Here is a 22,938-nt window from a genome sequence, read left to right as displayed (position 1 = left end):
GCTGTTCTTTGGCTACTGTTGACTGCTCACCTTCTCCCCAAACTGTGCTGCTAGGTGCAATTGTCTGGGAGCTGACCTTGTCTGTGAAGACTGAGGTGAAAAAGGCACTGAGTACTTCAGCCTTTTCTGGATCTTTTGCAGCTAGGTTGCCACCCTTGTTTAGTAAAGGACCTGTACTTTCCCTGATCCTCCTCTTGTTGCTGACAAACTTGTAGAAACTCTTCTTGTAACCCTCTGTGTTCCTTTCTAGCTGAAATTCCAGTTGTGCTCTTGCCTTCCTGATTTCATTCCTGCATGCCTGAACAATATTCTTATACTCCTTTCCAGTTGTTGTCCAGGTTTCCACTTCTTATAAGCTTCCATTTTGTGTGTTAGTGCAACCAAAGAGTTCCCTGCTAAGCCACACTGGTCTTCTGCCAGTGAACACTCCTGAACTCTTCTCCTCAGACTGGTCTCCCAGGTGATCCTGCCCATCAGTTCCTGAGCAAGTTGAAGTCTGCTTTTCTGAAGTCCAGGGTCCTTACACTTCTACCTTCCTTTCCTTCCTGTCCTCAGGATCCTGAACTTAATCATTTTGTGGTTGGTGCCAAATTGCCATCCACTTTCAGATTCCTCACCAAGTCTTTCTTATTTGTGAGCAGCAGGTCAAAAAGAACACAGCCCCTAGTTGGCCGCTCTAGCACTTGCACCAGGAAGTTGCCCCCAACTTTCTCCAAAAACTTTCTGGATTGCCTATGCACTGCTTTGTTGCTGTTCCAGTATATATCAGGGTGATTGAATATCATGAGAATCAGGGACTGCGATTGGGAAACTTCTGCTAGGTTAATGATGAAAGCCTCATCTACCATCCACCACATCCTAGTCTAATGGTGTATGGCAGATACCCACCACACCTGTGTTGCTTTCCACTCTGATCCTAATCCAGAGACTTTCAACAAGTTTATTTCCAGTTTCACACTGGAGGTCTGAGCAATTATACAGCCTTTTTACATAAAGTGCAACTCCCCCTCCTCTTCTCCCCTGCTTGTCCTTCCTGACTGGTTTATACCCACCCATGACACTGCTCTGGATATTCTGGATGCTAAGATGATGAATAGGCTTCCTTTTCAGGTCTGAATCAATCAGGCTTGTAAATTATAAGAAGTGGGAGTTCAAACAGATAAGATAGACATGCATTTCCATTATAGCTACCTAAAGGTACATCCCAGTTCAACACAAGGCAATCTGGATCATCTTCTGGAGGCAGATAACTCTCTTTATTGACCATATGGGGATCCTAGGTGTTTAACTCTTTTTTGGTTCAAGGCACCAAATTTTTTGGGGTTGCAACACTAAAGAAGAGTTGCCTACAAGAACATTTTGAATCTGGGCCCATTCAAATTTTGATCCTCAAATTATTACCACATGAGATTCTGATTAATACATTAGCATTCTATGGTGCTAACATACATTTACCTGATTAGGAATTGCCCAATGAGGGAGATCAAAAAGTGATTGCCACCAGGATACTGTCACCAAATGGGAACTTTTCTAGTTAGGTTCACAAGAATTGGTACATACCTGATGCAACTGAATATTTTTCTCATCAGAAAGTAAATATAGCTCCTGAGAAAAATTACAAATGACACAGAGTGGTATTGTGAATAATTATGTAATCAAGACAGCGGTTTGGGGTCACTTGGGTAAGCCAAGTGGTTTGGGTAAGCCGGGGCCGTTCAAACAGAATGTGTTTTAATACATGCAAAGACAAAGTTATGTGTCATTTTTACATTTAAAATGTAAAATGGGTGGAACATGAAAGGCCACCCATAACTATAGGTACTGTGATGCCAGGTCATGAATGGCCAGGTCTGAGGGTCAACCAGGGTCAGAAGAAGTGACTAAGATCTGAAGTGTGCAAAGTCCAACTGTAGTGGAGTCAGGAAGCCAAAAAAATCTTTCTGTGGAACCAAGTCAGAGAGCCAGAGAGTCAGACAGAGCAGGGGATTAGGAAGGCAGCCAGGTCTGGTATCCAAGAGATCAAACCAGAGTCAGGTTTAATAGAGCCAAAGGGTCAGGCCAAACTCAGGGTTTGTGTGCAAGTTGAGTTCGGTTGCCAGAAAATCCATCAGAGAGGATAGAGGCATGAGGAAAGGGTGAGGCAGACTGGATACAAGATTGAGCCTTGTTGCCTAGATTTTCCCCTTCCAGGACAGGGGTTTTACTAGAAAGGGAAAAGTCATCTGACCTTGGTTGGCCTATTTTGGGTGGGTGGCTTGGCCCAGATATCAGGTTCTGTCTACCTATACTTCTGCTCAGCTGAGAAGGTGGCAGACTGGGCTAAGCAGCTGCACTTGATGGGCTGCAGCCCTGGGTTCAAGTACTGTACCCTGGAAAGCAATGATTTAAAAGGTAAGTTGCTAGTTCAATGCTGTGGCAGAAATGGCTTGATGGGATGAACAAGGAACTGGTCGGAGAGAGTAAAAAGTGAATTTCTGTGTGGTTGTGACACTGATGCTGTAATATTGCATCTAGTTTTTGTGCCAGCCTTGTCCAAAGCATGGTGAGAAATTGGGCAACGGAGGAATTCTGTGTGGGAGGAAAGCAACAAAAATTACTTAAGTAGAAAAAATATCCTTGCAGTGGCAGACTTAGGTAAATATGTTTATCAAAAAGGACTGAAGAAAAGATATCTTCATTACAGTGTGCTAAGTACTTCTCAGGGAGAAAATATCAAGTCCCAAACATCTCTGTAATCTAGAGGAGAATGGCAAAACAGGAATCAGCAGCTGGGATCTGAAGCTAGTGCAGTTTCTATTTATGAAATTGCAGTTCTATTTACAAGTGCAGTTTCTATTTATGAAATGTTTTTAACTGCTTTAACAAATTGCAAAGGGAAATGGTGGCTTCTCCATCTTCTAATATCTTGAGCTCAAGGCTGAATGCCTTTCTAGAGGATATCCTTTAGACAACACAAACTATGCTGTAGTCAAACAAATCATTTATCTCAGTGTCAGGGTGACTGGTGGAAATGTAATAGAGATATATAGGAAATCAGACTATAGTCTCTCTGACCTTAAAAACTGAATTGGTGAAATCTTTCTTCCTTCCTAAGAAAGAAAACTCTGAATTATGAATGTTTAACTTGGCAACCCTAAATAATGTTCTTTTAACATTTACGTTGTGAACGTGTCCACACAAGCAAGCACGTGCCTGATGCAGTGTTTCAAAGCAGTTTGAGGTGCTGTAGGAGGCATGCCACAAACTAAAAAAGGCTTGTTGTGCTATATATTTACAGCATGGACTCTTCAGTTTGATACCAGGAAATTCCAGTATGAAGGAAAACACACTGGAAAAAAAACAGCGCAACTGGAGGTTGGATTCTCTAAGGAGACACTCTAACACGCTGCCAGAGTGTCTCTATACCTGCCACATGTCCCAGGACCCAGGAACATGGAAGTGGGGGGACTGTGGAGGTGGGGGGGATTGTGTGTGGGTAGGGCAAATGTGTGCTGTGTGGGTGTGGGGAAACTGTATGGGGGGACTATGTAGGAAGGGTGGATCCCCTGCCCACCCCACCACAGCACACAGCCCCCACCACAGCAGCCAACAGTGGGCCCTTGGGGCACTCATGGCCTACTGCAGGCAGAGCTCCCCAGCAACATGCAGCACTACCTGAGACCCAGGGACTACAGATGGCACACAGAGCCAGCCCCGCCTCCTGGCACATGCCTTCAGGCAGAACCAGGCCAACTCCTGCTACTACCCAGGGCTCCCAGCACTGCAGGCAAGAGCCATCGGGCTGGGATGGCTTCTGCCTCCACGTGGCCTGTGTGCCATTGGGCAGAGTTGGCTCCAGCCTCCACATGGCGGGCATGTGGAGGCAAGAGCTGGCTCAGCTCAATGTTGTGTGGCTCCTTTGGATGGCAGCAGAAGCTAACCCACTTCTACCTGAAGGTGCATACCATTGAGCTGCGTTCTGTATGCCGTGTATAGCCCCTGGGACTCAGGAAAAACTCCTACCCCTGCACAATCCATCTACAAACCCCACACCTCTACCCACAAACTCCACACCCACAACCCCCCACAAAGCCACCCACAAACCTCAGACCCCCACACCCATGACCCCACACTCCCCATAAATCCCACATCTGTGAATCCCTCCACAATCCACCCACAAACCCCTCCCCACAAACACCCCAACCCCTACACCCCCCACAAACCCAACACCCATCCCTACACCCCTTTCCCACTCTTTCCTGGAAACCCCACATCCCCCCCACAAATCTAACACCCTGCATGCCCCGCCACCAAAATGGAACCTGCTGGCAGGAGCCACAGCTACAGGGGCAGCTGCAGCACTGCCCCATTCCCACACTGGTGCTGGGGCAGTCAGCCCCAGCCTGGGGGAGCTCCTGGTTCCAGGAACAATTTGGGGGTTGCCCAGCCCCAGTTGAGGACTTCCTAGGAACAACATAGGGATCACTGGGACCTGGGAACAGTAAAGGCTGGCAGTCCTCTGAGCCACAAAGCAGCAGGTGGAACAGCTGCAACTGTACCCATGTCCTGGTGTTGGGATGGAGCTGCTGCCAGGAGGGAGCGAGCAGGGGGCAGGCAAGGTTTCCGGGTCATGTGTGAGGGGCACTGGTAGGGCTATGGGTTGCAAGTGAGGGACAAGGGCATGGGCAGGGGCAGGGCACTGGCATATCAGTGCTGCTCAGCACCACAAAGCAGCTCTTGGACCAGCTGCAGCCATCCCCACATCCTGGTGAGCAAAGGATGCAGGAGCAGCTCCAATTTTTCTATGACAAAAAATCCAAAAGCAAACACCAAAATGTATAGATATTTAGAATTTATTTTATTATGATGACAGAGGCACTGATAGGCTTCCAAATTGCTTTAAAATTGTAAATATATCAATAAAACATTGCCCAACTTATCTCTCTCTATATATATTGGGGTTTCATCTTAATCACAGAAGAATGTGGATTTGGGGTATTTTAATGAGAGAATTTGGGTTTTCTTATAAGAGAATTTGCAATTTTTAAACAGGGAACACCAAGACTCCTGGCCATTTGGGGCCAAGAGGACACACTTCAAAAATTCAAAGCAGGCCACCACAATGTACATATATTCCAGGCAATAGCTGCCCGTATAGCAGAGCGGGGCAGTAAAGAAATGGCAGCAATGCCACACCAATGCCAACTGTGCAGCCAAGGCCCATTGGCACCTGGCCCAGAGGTGCAGGTGCTTCTGCTACAGTGCCCGTACCACATCCCAGATGGCTGCAGGTCACAGATGGCTTCAGATTTTGCCACAAGTGGCAGCAGGTCACAGCTAGTCAGTAGCCCCCACGGCCAGACTGCTGCAGTAGGTAGAGGGTACAGGGGCCACTCTAGGTTAGGGCTGCTCCAGCAATCCAGTTGGAACAAGAGGTAGTGTTCCCATATACCAACTGACTGGGCCTCAGAAGCTCCTAAGGGCAAGTAGCTCTGAGTTGCTTGCCAGGGCAGCTTTTTATATTGCTGGGGTCAGCACAGGTGCTGGCACCAGCCTCTAGCTTCTCCTGGGTGAAGATCCAGGAGATGGGCAGGATTATTTTGCCCCAAGTGGCAAAATTTGCCCCTCACCAAAGTACATGTTCAGGCATGTGTACTGAGGCACAAATCTGTCACAAATTTGTGCTACTGCTACTTGAGCAGCTGCAAGCACACATGCCTGCATGTTTGGACATGCCCTGTGTGTAATACACATGAAAGCAAGTTCTCTCTATATATCTACAACTAATGCACTCCCAAAATTATGTTAAAAGAATAACTGAAATTGCCAAGTGAAGCACTCAGGTGGCTGTTGAATTATATTTCTGTTTTCTTGTTCCTTTACAGTAAAAAGGATCATTGTGGGATTGGGTCAAGCAGAAGCCAAAACCATGATGAAATTGTGAGAGTTGGCAATTCTGGCAATGGTGTTCCCTTCTGAAGCTACCTGACTGTGCAAATAAAGTGTGACAGATTTTTCCCTAGTATAACTGCAGTTGTACCAGGGTTCAGTTTGGCCCTAGAGGCCTAGATAATCATGTAAACCTTGAAATACATATATAGACTGAAAATAACTAGTTTTTCCCTATGTTTCATTAAAAACTGTATGTTCCTCTGAATGGAGAGGGATGGTTAGCTGGGTTACTCTGAAGTCAGGCAGGAGGTAGGATGGGGTGTCACCTTAGGTTAGGGACAGACGTTCGAAGAACCTGAATTGATTCAAGCTTTGCAGGTTAGTCTAACCTAGCTAGGCTGAATCAGTTTGTAACTACACAGACATCCCAGGAATGCAGTGGCTTAGGCTAGAAGCCAGGGGGCGCTAGAACTGCCTTCCCTTCCCTTCTTCAGTGCTGAGCTGAGGGGGCATGGCCAGGCCCTGGCAAGACACTGTGATTAGGGAGGGTCCCCCCTGCTTCCCAGCCAGCCCAGCAGGGAATTGATAACAGTGTTCATCACCCCTAACTCAGTGTTTATAATCCTATTAAAAAAAACAACAGAGAGATGTTACCAGCTACCTGTTGATTCTGCCTTTGTCCCATTTGCCCAGAATGGACTGTAGCCAGCATGTGGTCTGCTAACTAATGCTGAGAGGTGTCTGTGTAAGGCAGAAAGAAGGGAGGTGGGAACAGGGGGAAACCAGGCAGATGGCTGCAGTCTCTGCTGACCTCCAGCCAGAGAGCAGAGGGGAGGGGCCAGCTCAGCTGTGGAGCTGAGAGCCCTGCCCAGCACAGGGAGTGTGCTGGGATGCTGGGGGAGTCCAGTTTAACTTAAACCAGGGAGGGGTCTGGGACAGACATTGCATAAACCAGTTTGTCCCAAATCTGTTAAGTCTGATACTACATTCAACCAGGTTTATCTCAAGCTGGTTTCAGCTATGTTCAAACTGGTTTATGTGCACTGAACATCTGTTCTGTTACAGGTTTAAACCAGTTTCTGATCACTTAAACTGGTTTATGTGTAATGTCTGTCCCTAGCCTTAGAGACTATCTGGTTCAGAGATAGTTAAAATGAGATTTAGATAAAGCATCCAGTGGCTATTTTTAAACATGTGGGGGCCTAGAACCACTCTAATTAAAATGCCACTCATCCCACCTCTGAGCATATGTACAGGCACCCCTAGAGAGTAACTGATTCAGAAAGGCATATATGCTGTCCCCTACAAAATGCATTTTAATTAGAGCGGTTCTAAGTCCCCACATGTTTAAAAATAGCCACTGGATGCTTTATCTAAACCTCATTTTAACAAGGTTTAGTTAAAGCACCTCACAGCCATTTAAATCATATAGGGGCTTAATATATGTGACACTGCAGCAATATTGCAGCATTCTAATTAGAATGTGGCATTATAATTAGAACATATGCGAGCGGATGCATTGGAGCAGACTCAATTAACTGATTTAATTAATTGAGTTTGCTCCAATGCATCCGCTCATATATGTTCTAATTATAACGCCAATGAGTACATGGGGTCCTCCGTGTGTTTTACTTGAAGCAAAATGGTAACAGAAGGCCAAATAGAGTCCGAGACCAAAGTGTGTAGAAGGAAGCCAGCCATGATACCTACCTGAATGACAGACACCTTGTAAATTGAGATTACATACTTGCTTTTGAATTTATGGATTGATAGGTCAATTAAATCTCTGTATTAAGCTGGCATACTCTCTCTCTCTCTCTCTCTCTCTCATATGTAAATTCATCTACAAAGAGAAATTTTTGAGAGCGTGCTCTACTGATTCCAACCTGAATTTTTAGGCACTTAAAGTAAAACAAACTGCAAATTTTGAGTCATTTAAAGGTTTTAGTGGCTTATTTGTGTTGGTTTGTTTTTGAATACACATTTGGTGAAGGGCTGTATTTCAAAAGGAAAGAAAGAACAAAGACAGTCTTTGTCTCTCTCTTTCTTCCTCTCCTTTCCCAAATCACATGCCTTCCTGTCCACTGGGTGGCCTGGACACTCCAGTCAGAAATGTATTTTATTCTTACTGGAGCCAAAGTGTCCAAAAATCAAAAGATGAGTCCCATATTTCAGGTACTGGTATTAAACCAGGTTGAATGATGACAGACTGTGCTGATACAGCTTTACTTGTGCTCAATCTTTTTATGCTTCTGGTTTCTTTTGGAGATTTACAATAAGCATTTTTGTTCCTTAGGTTTTGACCCTAAAGTTTGTGAATTTTGTAAGAGCTTTTTAGGTTCAGCAATAAGTGCCCAGAAGCATTTGCATTCTTAGCTACAATTTCCAGAGTTTTCTTCATTCCTTTCTAGCTTCATAGCTTGAAAGCATTCCTAGGTCTCCCTTTCTCACAAACTATGTTTTATCTCATTTTCAGGTGTGTAAAAGAATGGAGAGGAAATCGTTGCCACATAAAGGTTACAACTCCCCAAATGCCAGGTTCCATTCTCCTTCAAAATGGTGGGTTTGATGGAAAGAAATAAATAGTATTCAAGCAATTCTTTTCAAGTTTACTTTTGCTTATTTATCTCTTTGATTGGTTTGACCTTGCAGATATTTGGACCGGGTTGGGTGTCGGATTAACTCTCTTGCTGATCAAAATTGCAGTCATTGTCTTCTGTTTCCTTTCAAAAAGGAAAATGCCAAGAACGTAAGTGAAACTTTATTGTGTACAAAATTAGATACAAATGTGGCACAAAGAAATGGACAGCTGCCCAGCTTCTTTGGTTTTAACTTGCATCTCCCCTCAGTCTATTTGCCTGAACTACGCAGCTGTAAAACCCATAAAACCCAGTTTTGCAAGACAACTGACCTTAGTGGACCCCACACTGGAAACAGTGAAACACATCTCAATTGCTTAGAATACCTTAAGTGCAACACAGTGTGGTTATCCCTAAATTACAGGATTCATCAGAGCTCAGCAACACCATCATTTTTTTCACTTGATGGTTAAATGGGAAAACATAGGAGATGTCTGCGGTTTCTCAAAACCTCTGAGGCCAAATTCAATTCTTAGATGCAAACTCATGGCTCCTGTTAAAGACACTAGGCATTGTGTATACCTAAAGGAGCAGAATTTTGCTCTAGATGCTTTCTTAAGAGTTGCAAAACATTAAAGAACTTTTCTTTCTGAAGCATTCTCCCTGTATGGGGAAATCAAATGGAATAGAAACATGTTTCAAATGGACACATTAGTATAGAAGAACTTAAAAGGTTTATTTATTTATATAGCTATAATTAAATAAAGAATAAAACAAAAATTGTGAAACCACTGACTTACGTGCTCCCTTTCCCCACTCGTCCTGCTTTGCTCCTATCTCTTCCACCACTTCCCGTAGACCCAAACCTTATGTATTAGTCTCTGAAGTAGCCACCCTGCCCTCCCTTCTGCCTGATTTCAGATTAACTCATTGAGAGAGGCATATGTTTTTGTCCATGAAAGCCTACTTCATCAATTCATAGCATCTGATGAATCAAGCTGCCACCTATGAAAACTTATGCCTCTCTGAATGAATTAGTCTCTAAGGTGCCACCCTGCCTAACCTGTCTCATGTTTATATTTAATAGCTTAGGCATTACTGATTTAGACTGTGAAGTTTTCTGAGCTGCGTCTTGCCTATAAAGTGTCTCATGTGCTGTTAGTGCTGTGGAAATAGAAACTAATCTGTTTCCTCATGCCAATATATAAAATGTCTTCTAAATGGAAACATTACAAATATGCAAAAGTAGATGAGAAAGGAATGCAGTTTTTATAAAGTTATGAAGGAAGATCTTTTTAGCTAGCAAGTCACTCTTTCAGATTGTTTGAAAAATAATTCTTAGACTTACAGTTCAATGATAGGACTTTTGGAGTTACCTTAGCAACACTCTGCCTTATCCGTTCATCTTTCCATAACCAGAGGCGTAATGTGCTGCCTGAGCGCCCTGGGTGGCAGTGATGCACAAGAGGGATAGCATTGGCTGTGCAGCCGTTTCTGTTCCTTTGCCCCCACCACTTCCCAGTCACCACCCAGGTTTAGTGCCCAGGTCACTCCCACCAGTTATAGTACAGCTCTCAGACCTACACTCTGTCTCCAGACATCATTGGAAAACTGTGTAAACCTCTGGACTCGAAGTGGCTTATAAGCAGGAAGCCCGGTTTTCCCTGATAAAAATTGCAAATTCTCTGATAAAACCCCCAAACTCTGTGATTAAAATAAAAGATGCCGCACAGCCACCACAGCCCTGCTGGTGCCTCTCAGGTCCACAGGCTCCTGGCCCTGGCAGGAGGCCACAGCTGCTGCAGTGGAGCAGACCATGGACCCTGGCTCTCTCCTTCCCCCCCACCCCAATACCTCCTCCCTGCCTGCTGTGGGCTTCAGCAGGGGTGGGGCCAGCTCCCTGCTGCTGAGCACACTCTCAGGGGCAGGGGGGACCCGTGCCCCCTGGATCTGTACATGGGGGCGGCAGTGGAGGGCAAGCTGCTTGCCACTGTGAGTTCTGCACTGCTCTGGTGATGTGTCCTTTGCAGGTGGAGTGGCACAACCCGGCACCACTTCCCCCACTGCCTCTGTGCATGGAGGGCCCATCGCCAGGGCAGCAGGATGGGAGCCCAAGCCCACAGTGGGCAGCTTGCACCCACATCTGGGGGGCATGGGCCCCCCCTGCCCTGGTGATGTGTCCTCTATGCATAGGGCTGCAGTGAATGACACAACCCCACACTGCCCTTGTGCACAGTGGACCCATTGTGAAGGCAGCATGGAGCTCACAGTGGCAAGGAGGTCCCCGTGTGGCTCTGCTGTTCCCTGCAAAGCTAGGTCGCAGATACTGGGCTGTGAAGGCTCCAGGGGAAGGCAGGAGGGTGGCAGCCCAAACCTGCAGCAGGCAGCCTGCCCCCACCCCTGCTCCACACACAGGTCTGGGGGGCACGGGTTCCTCCTTCCCCCACAAGTTTGCATGCAGCAGCAGGGAACCAGCTCCACCCCTACCCTCTCAACTAGCCACCCGTAGTCCTGTGCCAACTCCCTGCCAGGGCCCTTCAGCCACACATTGCAGCCCCAGTTCCCAAGCCCCATGCACCTCCTGGCTGGGCAACATCCCTAGCCCCAGCCCTGTCCGACTCGTCCCCTCTCTCCCTATGAGGGCCTCAATCCCCACCCAGCTTACCTCCAGGAGGTGCTCTCCAGGCTGCCTGCAGCCATGTGCATTAGCACTTGTATGAAAATTACTGGACTGGCATCCACTTCTCCAATTTTCCAGCCTGCACTGACATCATTTAAGTGGCCACACTTGATACAATACCACAGCTTGTTTTCACTATGAAGATTTGTGTTAACTTTTTGTGTAATGATATGATTTTTCACAAAAGTGTTAGGCAGAGGAAGAGCTTCTATCCTTAGAAATGGATTGATTCTAGTCTTTATGCAATATGATTTTGGCTTGAATGAATAAGGCACAATTTTGTTTCCCAGTCATATATTTCTATTGGATTATGTATGATCTGCTTTTTCCTTACTACTGTGAGACCTCCCCACACCCATTCAGACATTTGCAGCTGGTCTTTCCTAAGCACTTCTGTAATCCCCCTGTCTTATAATACTTTAAAAAATATTCTGAATCCATTAAAATCTCAAGAGCAATGGCATAGGGCATGCTATGAATTAGTTAGTGACACAACCTTAGCATCTGGAGACTAACTGCAAATGATGGAGAAAGTCTGTTTCATCAGAAAACCATCTTACAGCGAATACGAGCAAGCTTGTGACACCTGCTGGCTTAAAGCTATGACTTGCATAATGAAAAATGCTTTATTTAATTGTATCATTCTTCTCCTTTGGAGGGAACATTGACAATGCTGAAAAAAATCTCCATAATCCCTTTTCCAGGCACTGGAAAACCCATCACAGAATGTTCCCTTTTCCCCTTGTTATTTTTACCACACTTCTGCATGTTCAAAAATGTAATTCCCAGATAGAAGTATAAAAATAGTCTATGACTGAATGATTGAAAATAAATATATGTCCATATTTGTTTACTAATGGATCGAAGCAATCAACCCCATGACTCTGTATAGCATTGCAGTGAAGGCATTCAGCCTATGGCAGTGAATTCTGGGCTTTCAGTTAGTCTATGCAACTTCTATGTAGAAATGCCAAAAATCAGAGGGCACTTGACCATTTATCTAAAGATAATGTGCTCTGGCTCTGAGCAAAAAGACTGATGGTTCTTTCAGTAGCAGCTGTCCTCTTTGATTGCGTCAAAGCAGCAAGGCATCATGATGGCTTCCATTTCATTGCAGCTGTCTACCCAAACTTGAATTTCTCTCCAAGATAAAAAGGTAAACATTAAGAAGCAATTTTTTCATCCTCATTAGCCAAATTCAGTACTGTATGTAAGAGGAAGGATGACAGAAGGGAAGAGGTGTACTGTTGTGGTTACAACAATAGAAGAGAGTCAACAGCTGTAAGCTGTTTTAGCAACCAGTTGCTTCTCTCTAGTGCCTTTCTGGTTGCCATACAATTATTAGATGTATTCCAAAATCTTTCTGGAGAGGAGATTTATTGCCAAAGTTAAAGAACTTTGGTTTATTTTTGCTTTTCTTCAGAATGTTTCAGAAATGATATACTCTGCTGGCCATTACGTATCTGAGAAAGAACACAAGGAAACAAAAAGTGAGAGGAAGCCAGATGATAGAGAAAACAAGGTAATTGCTCAAACCTTTTGAGGTAGAATTGAGCTTGTTCAGGATGAGTGATGTAAAGTACTTATAAAACTATAATGTGGCAAAAAAGTGACTGAAGAGGAAATGAAGTGCAGAACTAGACAGCCCAGACAGTATGTTAGCAGCTTAATCAGTCAAATAATGCAGAGGTACAGTAAATCCAAATAAAGCAACAAGTTACCTACTCCCAGATCACAACCTGCCCCACATGTCCTCTATGGAATGGAATGAATACGCTGGATTTTTCAAACCTACAACGTATATAAAAGGCATTGTGAATATTTTAGGAACAGAGATCTTGAATCATACAAAACGTTTGAAGTAGAATTATTAAAAATATATCTTTAAGGAATGTGTTTAATTATTAATTTAGCCTAATTAGACTTGTTCCTTGTACCCTTTAGCCACATTTTTGGGGGTCCGAATATGAAGTTTAATTGATGAAAAAGATTCTTCTTGCAATAGAAGCAAGCAACTCTGTGTTGCATGTCAGCTAAGATAGACAACGTTTGATTTTTTTGTGCTCATAGTTGAGATACAGAATTCTGAGTTGTCACATCTAAACCAATTAGGTCCAGATGCATTGATTTTTCCATTTAGAAGCTTTCTGTTACTCAATGTTACATTACATTGCTCTTTAAACACTGACAAGATTCTTGTGATCAATACGACTTGCTCCTCTCTCTGGCATGCACATGATGCTTGTGGCAGTGGGTGAAATGTGTAGAGAAGATGCTCCGGTTTTTGTTGCTGCATCACGTGAGTGAATTTAACATTCAGGGATTTGGGTTGTGACCCAAGATGATTAATCATTTCCTTTCCTTTTTGTGAGATTTCTGGTTATGTCATGTTTTCTCTAAAAATTCAAGTACTAGGCATTTTGTAACTGTAATTGATCCCTGCTTTTTCCATTTTACATTAGTTTGAGATTTATTAGAATTCAACACAAATGATTTTTGTAGTTTGACCTGTAGTCTAATTATTCTGGGCTGTGATTTTTGTATATTTAAAGATCGGCTTATTCCTGCTGGTAGAGTGGTAACATCAGATACATACCTTTATTCCCATAATGAGACCTTGTGATGGGCATATTGCACCCATGAACTATCATTTCCAATGAGAGTAATGTCTCAGTAGTGTCAAGTATAGCAAGCATCACAATTATGAGATTAATTCCAGTCAATGCTCTATAGTTAGTCAAGCTGTCTGTTCAAGTGGTTTAAAATTAGGGGGTACACTGATGACTAGTTGGTATCAGGAAGAAAGTTCACCCCTTATACGATAAGGCAGTTCTGCACTTCCCTCAGCAGCACCCATATTAGGAGTAGGATAGTAGAGTAGTTATAATACTGCATGACTCGGTTTACTTCATTAATCTGTGCACAGAGGATGAAAGGTTAAGTTCTACATCTGGCTTTGTGCAGGAAAAGAAAAGATAGACCTTTAGCATCAACATAGTCTTGTATGTCTTCGTTGATATATCAACAAAGGTTGAGATGCCCAACACCCAAAAGGTACCCAAAGGTGATAAACATTTCAAGGGGAGATCTGGCTGGGAAAAAAAAAAGCCTTGGCAACTCATAGCTAGAAGAGTCTGGGGCTGAGAGAAATAGAGCAGCTTTAGGGAGTTAGAGAGATTGGAAAGAGAACAGCTAAGTGTCTTTGGGGTTGCTCACTGCTGTTCAGGCTGCTTAACCCCATTGGAGGGGACAGAACCTCTGTCTGGATGGTCTTTCCCCAATAAATGCCTTTAATTAATAGACCATCTTCTGTATGGCTTGGAACTGTAGTTTCCCTGGGGTGCTCCAATAGGAGGTGAAATGCCTCTCTCAGGAGCAGAACTAGGTGCTAGTTACTTAAGTCACAGACACAGAGAACCAGGGCACTTCAGAGAGAGAGACTGGGGTCTCAGAGTGGAAAGGAGCCCGGGCTTCCTGCTTGCTTTAGAAGCCGAGACTTGGCAGGCTTTGGGGGATTCTCTCAGAGACCAGATGAGGCCACAGTGGTCTGGAGGGAACTCTGTGACTGGATTTTAATTTGGGAAATCTGTGTCCACCTTTAGATAATTCCAAGATGATTTGTTTTTTTTCTTTAAAGGTATCTACCAGTAAACACCAGCAATTCAGTGGTACACCAAGGTGTGCAGGACTTGGTTATAAATTTGAAAGAAAATCCAAATCTCTTTCAGATTTCTTTGTCAGGTTACTGGTACCTTCAAATTTGAGACCCATGCTGCAATTTGAGAGAATAACCAGTTCTGTGAACTCTTTTTTATGGATTTTAATAAAAAGAATGAGCAGGTAAAAAAAATCATTAAAGCTAGTATATTACTAAGATAATATGAATCAGTTTCACTAAACTAATTAAAGATGGCACAATGTGGTAACTAATGAGGTCACAATTAAGAGTGACTTAATAAATCCATGAGTTCAAATTATCACAGCTCCAAATTAACACCGGTAATCAAATTGAATGATGAGGTTGACTTAACACTAGAAGAAATTACTTTGCATTAGTTTAATATCTTGACAGAAGTTAAGGAAGAGTCAAATTCCTTTCTATTTAATACTCCAGCAAGGGTACCTGTATTAACTTACCTGTTGAAGGGCACAGGCATTCATTCATCTGAGACCTATGCCCAAGGACAGAAATTATACATAAACCTATATAAGTAATTGGAAACCAGTTCAAATCTGGAACACAACAGAACTTCAGTGCACATAAACCTCTTTCAAAACTGAACCCAGGTTAAGATATACCTGGGTGGATGTAGTATCAGACTAAACTGATTTAGGTTAACTCAGTGTATTGAACTTCTATCCCAGATCCCCTCCAGATTCAAGTGAGCTCACATCCCCCTGCAACTCCTCCTCCCCCTCCCCACTTTCAGGGTGGGCAGGCTAGCCTTGGCCCAAGCTGTCTGCTCCAGCCAAGCAGGGAAGCATGCTCCAGTATCCTCTGGCTTCTGGCCTAGGCTGCTGCAGGCATGTGGCTGCATTTCTGGAATCAAAAGTGAATGTCTGTTCACTTGCTTATTGATTCAATCTACACAGCTTAGAGTAACCTGCAAAGATTGACTTGATTCAGCCTCAGGCGTTTTGACTGCCTGTACTTAACCTATTCTGCTTTTTGGTTCTGACCAAGGGAAATTGCCCAATATAGGTGAAGTCACCTATTTTGTCTGAAGGAACCACACTTTTGCAGATAACATAAAACTTATCCACCGACATAAGACATAAGAGATGGTTAAATTTTACAGAATAGCAGCTTTGGAACACTACTTTTTAACCTGAAAAAATATACCAACTGATGCAATTACAGGTTGGTGTTTACTTTCAGGTAAGGTATGTTCCCTGCCTTCCCTGCCTTAACCCCTAATTAATTAATTAAATCCCATCCCTTTTTAAAAGGGGTTGTAGTTTTTTCCGTTTTCATTTCTTGGTATTTTTTAACTAACATGTTTGTTATTTGTTAATTGCAACTAAGTTTTATTCTGAATTTATAATACACGTGATAATCTCTCATTAGGTCCCAGAGTGTTTTGGCTGGCCTTGCTTACATCTTTCAGTTTTTCCTCCTCTAAACAGTCTGTACAGGAAAGGGAGAAGCATGTAGCCTGAGAGAGAAGACTGTCTATCTTCTGCATAATCTTAATTTTTATAGCCATTTCCCATTTTCTCTGCCTTAGAGACAATATTTTTGTGTCTTCGGGGCCAGGTCAGTCACCACAGTGGGCAATCTTTAGACCTTGGGTCCTGGTTGGAAGTTCTATAACCCAATGATCCTTGCTTTTGCAAAGTTAGTAGAATCAGATATCCTTCCAAAAGTTTTTTTAAAAAAGGATATAAAATGAGTGTTTGTGAGGACCTTTCAGCTGAGGTGATGAACACTGAGATCCACAACCACTAAAATGAATCAAACTGATAAATTGGCAAAATCCATCAAAGATATCTAATCCACATATTCTCTCTGTATATGCATTCTTGTCATGATGCTGACAGCATTGTTTCCTGAACTAGTTCAGACTGGAGTTCACAAAATATAGGGAATTGATGTAAATTCATCATTTGTTCTAATGACATTGGCCTAAAAACTCAATAAGCTGTTTTATATTTATCAGAATAGATTGTGTTCATAATTAAACAATTAATGTTTCCTCAGGTTCAAGTAACATTAGACCCAGACGTAGAGTTGTCACCTCAAAACCCTAGGCCCTACTGCCTCGTGGGTACTCCTTGGTTGGAGGAAAGCTAAGGAACTTCACCCTGACAGAAACGCACCCAGTCAGCAGCAGTTCTTATCAGTTGTTCTCTGGCAGAAACTACAACCATCAAGGCTCTGAACATCTGGCTCCAGTCTGGCCTTTGAATGCTGTCTCAATGGTCTAACAGGGGGCAGTAGGTCTTGGGCAGACTCTGCTTTTCCATATGTTTGCCTAGGCATACACATCAAAAGTCTTGATGTGATGGTCTCAGGACTTCATACAAGCAGATGCATCAGGCAGTTGACTAAATCTCTTACGTGTACACCATGATCCAGAAGATCTATGGTTGCCTACTATAGTGTGTTAGTAGAAAAGTGATTTCATCCCTCACACAGTGGCCAGTGTAACATTGCAATAAATTTTAACAGGATGTGTGCACTAGGTATGTTTACTTAACCTTTTTACCAGTTTTACTGTAGGGTGAACATATTCACATATATTTTCAACATGCTTCAAAAAATCCTAAGCAATTTTATTAGGATATTGAAAATATACTTATATAACTACGAGTCTGATTAGTGGCCATGGGAGAAAGAGCTGAAGGTGCCTCCGGCTGTTAGCATAATATAAAATGCCAGCTTCCAGTCAGTGGGGGCAAGGGCACCTTGCCAGATCAGGTTCTTTCAAAATTGATGAAAGCATTACCCCAACTTTATCTTTCCCATGCTTCTCCCTTCCCTGAGCAGCATTAAGCCTCATCCTGATCTCCCCTGCCTTGGTTTCTTTTATGCTCTTCCATGATCATTCCCTTCATCCCTTTCAGCTGTTTCTGACTTTGTACCACTTGAAAACCACATCTTATTCTTGGAACAGCTTAACTAATACACAGCAGTCTCTTCCCCTCAATTTCAATTGAAGTCCACTTTCAATCAAAGCACTCAGGTCTGAGACCATGTACCATTCTATTCCTTATTGAACTGTATTGCAATAAGATAACTGTAAAGCTCATATGTAAGCTTTCTGAGACAAATAATTGTGTGTTTAGCCCAGTTTTACTTATAGCACCCTACAATGCTTTATATATAGCACTGGGTAATCCTTTATATGTAACAATGGATTACTTTCTAATATAAGCTAAATAATTTTGTATTTGCTGTTATTTTTTTAAACCCTGCTAGAAGGCTGAGCATAACCCTCAAGGCCAAATTCACTACTAGTTTAACACCATTTACTTCAACAGAGAAATCAGGACTGAATTTAGCCACTTAGCTCTTTTTGCCTACTAACCTCTCTCAACCTGAAAAAAAAAATTACTGTTTGAGGCTGTATGTGAGATTGTGTGTGTTTTTAAGGAAACAAGAGGAAATCCCTACAACTTCATTTGCCAACCCATTGTATGAGGATTTTAGCTCATCGAGGAAACAAGAGGTAGGTATACATTGCTAGTAATACATTTACAGAAATAAAATGTGTCCAAACATATTTAAATGGTGTTGTTCAAATATGTTGCCCATTAAAATGAAGAATGAAATCCCCAGCAAACATGTTTAAATAAAGAAAATATGGTTTAAAGTAGTACTGCATTTCTACCATCAATTAGAGTAAGATGTCTGTTCAGGTGTATTTTCAAGATATATTAGACTCCAGTTTGAAGGCATATACCGTAAATAACGTCTTTATGGCTACAGGTAATTTTCACCAAGGTCACAGTCTCAGAAATGATGAACCTGAATAAAGCCAATTTTAGTTACAAGAAATTTAATCAGATATTCAGAGCAGATTCCCATCCACTGTTATTCCCTATCTCCTTATGCTTCTGAAAATAATTAAAAGCATTCTGTGGATTCGAAGGTCTGCATTCAGCCCTCAATTACACATATACAATTCTACTAAATTTACTTAAATGTTTTGCTGTTCTCTCTGATGTTTTAAATATAATACTGCAGTTTTCATCATGACATTCCAAATACTGTAAAAAGCATATTGCTATTAAACAAAGAATTATGCAGATTATACACAGATTCATACTCTTTCCCTTAATCCCATTTGCTGAACATTACAAGGAGAATTTATTAGACTAATAAAACTTTGTGAATAAAATTAAATCTATAACAGATTCATAAATTTAAAGATTTAGGAAGAAGAGATTAAAGGATCAAATTACAAAATGAACCAAATTCCTTTCTAAATTAGACAAAAACCACCCCATTGGTTTACAGTATATTCGCAATGCATGGTTTTTTGTATCAAGGGTTATTTACTGTTCAGAATAACTCAGATAAAGAACATTTACCAGGTACCTTGGAAGGAAAAGGAGCAAATTAAAATTTAAAGCATCTTCTCTGCTTCGTTTTGGGACTACTCTTATCAGCACTATAAGAATTAGACTAGGCTTGCAATGACAAATAAAATTTTTCTCATCTTTTCTTCAGCAAGTAATATAAGATTCCACCGGAGTATTAAACAGGATTAACCATGACATGCCATTTACTTCTATAAAAGGTTCCTCTCATCTGATTATAGAGACATTAGATCAGATTCATTTACTTGTAGGTTTAGGTTTATAAGAGCTCTGTGTTGGAAATGTTCCCATTACAATCATGTCCATTTTATCTGGACACCTATATTTTAGTTGAAATACATTCTTGACAGGCTTCATTTAATAGCAAGTTGAAAAACAGAAGAGCAATGTCAGAAGAGATATTTTCCTAGTGGACAGGGCAGCCCCAGGCACTGTGATTGAAGTCCAGTGCCGCACCAGATTTTCCCTTGTTTTCTTCAAGAATATGTACTTTCAATAATTCTTTCTGTAAGAGGGAAAACAAGATACAGTCTTTTCCCAGAGCTTAAAGAACATTAAACGTGGGTGACTCATATCACCCTTCAGAAGATATTGCCACACTGTACCACTGTCAGTAGGTTTCAGATGAAGGCAACCAGGTAAAGCACATGATAAACTCAGCTTAATTGAGGTTTATGACAACCCCCTCTTTGCAGATTCTCTGTGGCCACATTTTCGCCCATATAGTACATTTGTACTATTTGCTTCTGTTTTTCATTTTGGACCTGTGTAGCATCATTTAAGAACAGACTTTTTGTTAAATACGTTTTAAATATCATTGTCAGTCAAATGAAGTTAATCTGTCTCTTTTTCATAGACTACAGCATATGTTACCTCACCCTCTGTTCAAATCAGTGTTTCTCCATGGCAGACACTACAAGAGGTATGTATCAATATTTTTCCCATAAAAATACATTTTGCATGCATATCAGTAAGGGAAGGGCTGGTGGAAATTCACTTAATTTCAGAGGTAGAAATCCACAGTTCTAGTAGTAGAGCAAACCTGAGTGGCCTGGGCAGAGCTATAACAGTCATGAACTTCATAACAGCAGTTTCAGCTACGTTACTTAATGTAACGTAGCATCGCACAATACCTTTCAGTAGTTTAACCCTTATCAGTAAGGCAGGAGCTCCAGAAAATGTTTGGAATAACAAAAGGCCTTGCCTGCACACTTAACTTTGTCTTTTTATTCCATACATGAGCATATGTAGCACAGTCTGCCTTCAACACTGCTCAATGAATGAACAATATATACTTACTTAATTAAATAGATATTACAAATGGTAAATGACACCATTATAAGTGAAGTATATTCAGTGGGCTAAATTATTATTTGTATTATTTATTTGTATTACAATAGCCCATAAAGGTTCAAGCCAAATTTGGACCTCTTCGGTGCCTGTACAAGAGCATGGAGGCTGCTCCAGTATGCTGTAATTACTTGATTAATCTGTGGTTTATTTTCAGTTAATTGAGCATGGTAATTACTGCACTGCAGCCAGTCTCTGAGTCTCGTGCATCAGTGTCCCTATGCTTCAAAATGGTGTCAAGGGCACTTGAACTAAAGCTCATCAAACAAACTTTAGTTCAAGCTCCCCTGCTGCCATTTTGAAGTGCAGGGATGCTGATGCATGAGACACTACAGTGCTTTAATTAAAGTGCAGGCAGCATGTGCAAAGAGCACGTGTAAAAGTGTCCCTTTATAATAGGTACCATACCAGCACATAGTACTGTTCACAGTCTATGGAGAAAACATCAGACAAGGCTTGGAACAGACATAGAGAGGATATATAACTTATCACAGAATCATACAAATTAAGGGATAGAAGGGACCTCAAAAGATCATCAAGTCCAACCCCCCTACTCTGGGGAGGAATACTGCTGAGATCAAATGATAACAGTAAGATGTCTGTCTAGTCTTCTCTTGAAGACTTCCAGGGTTGGAGACTTCACCACCTCCTTGGGAAGTCTATTCCAGGCTCTGGTCACCCTTACCGCAATGAAGTTCTTCCTGACATAGAACCTGAAACCACCCTCTAACAGCTTATGGCCAGTGTTCCTTGCCCTCCCCTGGGGTGCACTAGTGAATAGGTTTTTTCCCAGCTCCCAATATTCACCCATTACATACTTATAGATGGCCATTAAGTCCCCCCTCAGTCTTCTCTTCCCCAGGCTGAACAGACCCAGAATCCTTAGTTTTACCTCATAAGGTTTGTCCTCCAGGGCCTTAATCCTTCTTGTGGCCCTTCTCTGGACCATTTCAAGATTCTCCACATCTTCTTTGAAGTGCAGTGCCCAGAACTGGACACAGTACTCCAGCTGGGGTCTCACTAATACCGATTAGAGAAGAAGTATCACTTCCTTAGCCCTGCTTACAGCACATCAACTAATGCATCCCAGTATGTTATAAGCTCTGTTGACTGCAGCGTCACACTGGGGGCTCATGTTCATCCTGTGATCAACCATAACCCTGAGGTCCCTTTCAGCCATCGTGCTGGCCAGGACATCTCCTAACCTATATTCATGTCTCTGGTTACTTCTCTTCAGATAAAACACTCTGCTTTTCTCCTTATTGACCTGCATCTGATTCTGCTCCACCCACCTTTCCAGCTTGTCTAGGTCTGCTTGGATCTGCATTTTATCCCCTAGTGTGACCACTTTTCCCCATAACTGAGTATCATCTGCAAGCTTGGCCAGTGTGCTTTTCACATCCTCACTTGACCAAAGCCATGTAGTAATTCATGATTCCAGAGAAGCCATGCCAGTTTACCTAAACTTGAAATCTAATCCAAGATGTTTAGAGATTACCAATATGTAGTTTAGTTTGGACATCTGAATGGTGTCTTGGACAGGTTTTGTTGTATGTTATTTAAAATCAGAAATTCCACTGCCATTCTTGCACTTATTTATTGTACTACTTGTTTTTAAAATAATGTTTTTATGCTTTTCTTCTAGAATTCTTCCAACAAAGACCAACATGTGCCTTCCTTTGCCAATCCTCTCTACGGCAAAGCAATAGGAAAAATGGAGAACTTACACAATTCCTTGAAATAGGGATTGAAGTAATACACAACTTTTCCTTTTGGCTGAAGATTTTTTCTTTCCCTGAAATCTAGTGGAAAGTTTGTTATGATATTTTAGCATTATTAATTTGAATGAAAGTGAAATAATTCTTCTATTAGAATAATTATACTCCAAATATAACACTATATTGAAAATAGCATCCATGCATATGTAAAGGTATAGTCCTATGTAATATTTCTATTGGCACAAAAATAGACTAGTTACTGGAACTATGAATTCATTGCATATTTTGAGCAGTTCAAATGCAGTGTATGAATAAAAAGAAAGTTTCACTTAATCAGAACCAGATTCTTAGGGTTTGGGGGTTCTAATGTTACTGCTATTATTGAGAAATCATGACTCAAATATTTTTATAATTCTGAATCATTACAAGACTATAAATGGTTATTTTTGTAATGGTAATGGTTTATTTTAAAAGAACAAAAGTGAAAAGATATTTGTTGTAGAATCTAAACAAGAACAACAGGCTAGATCAGGGTATGATAGACTTAATCTTGGACCTGAACACCAATTCTGCATGTAAGTCAGATGTATGACATGCTATGATATACACTTCAAATCCCTTTCTGGCCAGCTCCACAGCACTCTGCTACAGGTTTAGTGGTTGATAGGGGGTAGGAAAGGGTATGTATCAGAAG

General features: G+C 41.9%; 1 protein-coding gene across 1 annotated transcript in view; it reads left to right on the top strand.

The window, feature by feature from the left end:
• The window catches only part of MALRD1 (MAM and LDL receptor class A domain containing 1), a 433,259-nt gene extending 410,682 nt beyond the window's left edge, over window positions 1–22,577 (top strand). Inside the window, exons 29-33 of the mRNA XM_019529906.1 lie at window positions 8,348–8,430; window positions 8,524–8,620; window positions 18,227–18,302; window positions 20,033–20,098; window positions 22,172–22,577. Of these exons, the coding sequence (XP_019385451.1) occupies window positions 8,348–8,430; window positions 8,524–8,620; window positions 18,227–18,302; window positions 20,033–20,098; window positions 22,172–22,270 (421 nt within the window). The 3' untranslated portion in view covers window positions 22,271–22,577. The remainder of the gene's footprint in view (window positions 1–8,347; window positions 8,431–8,523; window positions 8,621–18,226; window positions 18,303–20,032; window positions 20,099–22,171) is intronic.
• Window positions 22,578–22,938: the final 361 nt, after the last annotated feature.

This window comes from Crocodylus porosus, unplaced genomic scaffold, assembly GCF_001723895.1.
Source record: "Crocodylus porosus isolate Cpor-Errol unplaced genomic scaffold, CroPor_comp1, whole genome shotgun sequence".
Taxonomy (NCBI): Eukaryota; Metazoa; Chordata; order Crocodylia; family Crocodylidae; genus Crocodylus; species Crocodylus porosus.
The sequence above is the reverse complement of the archived record's forward strand: the minus strand, read 5'-3'. Positions and strand labels throughout refer to the sequence as shown.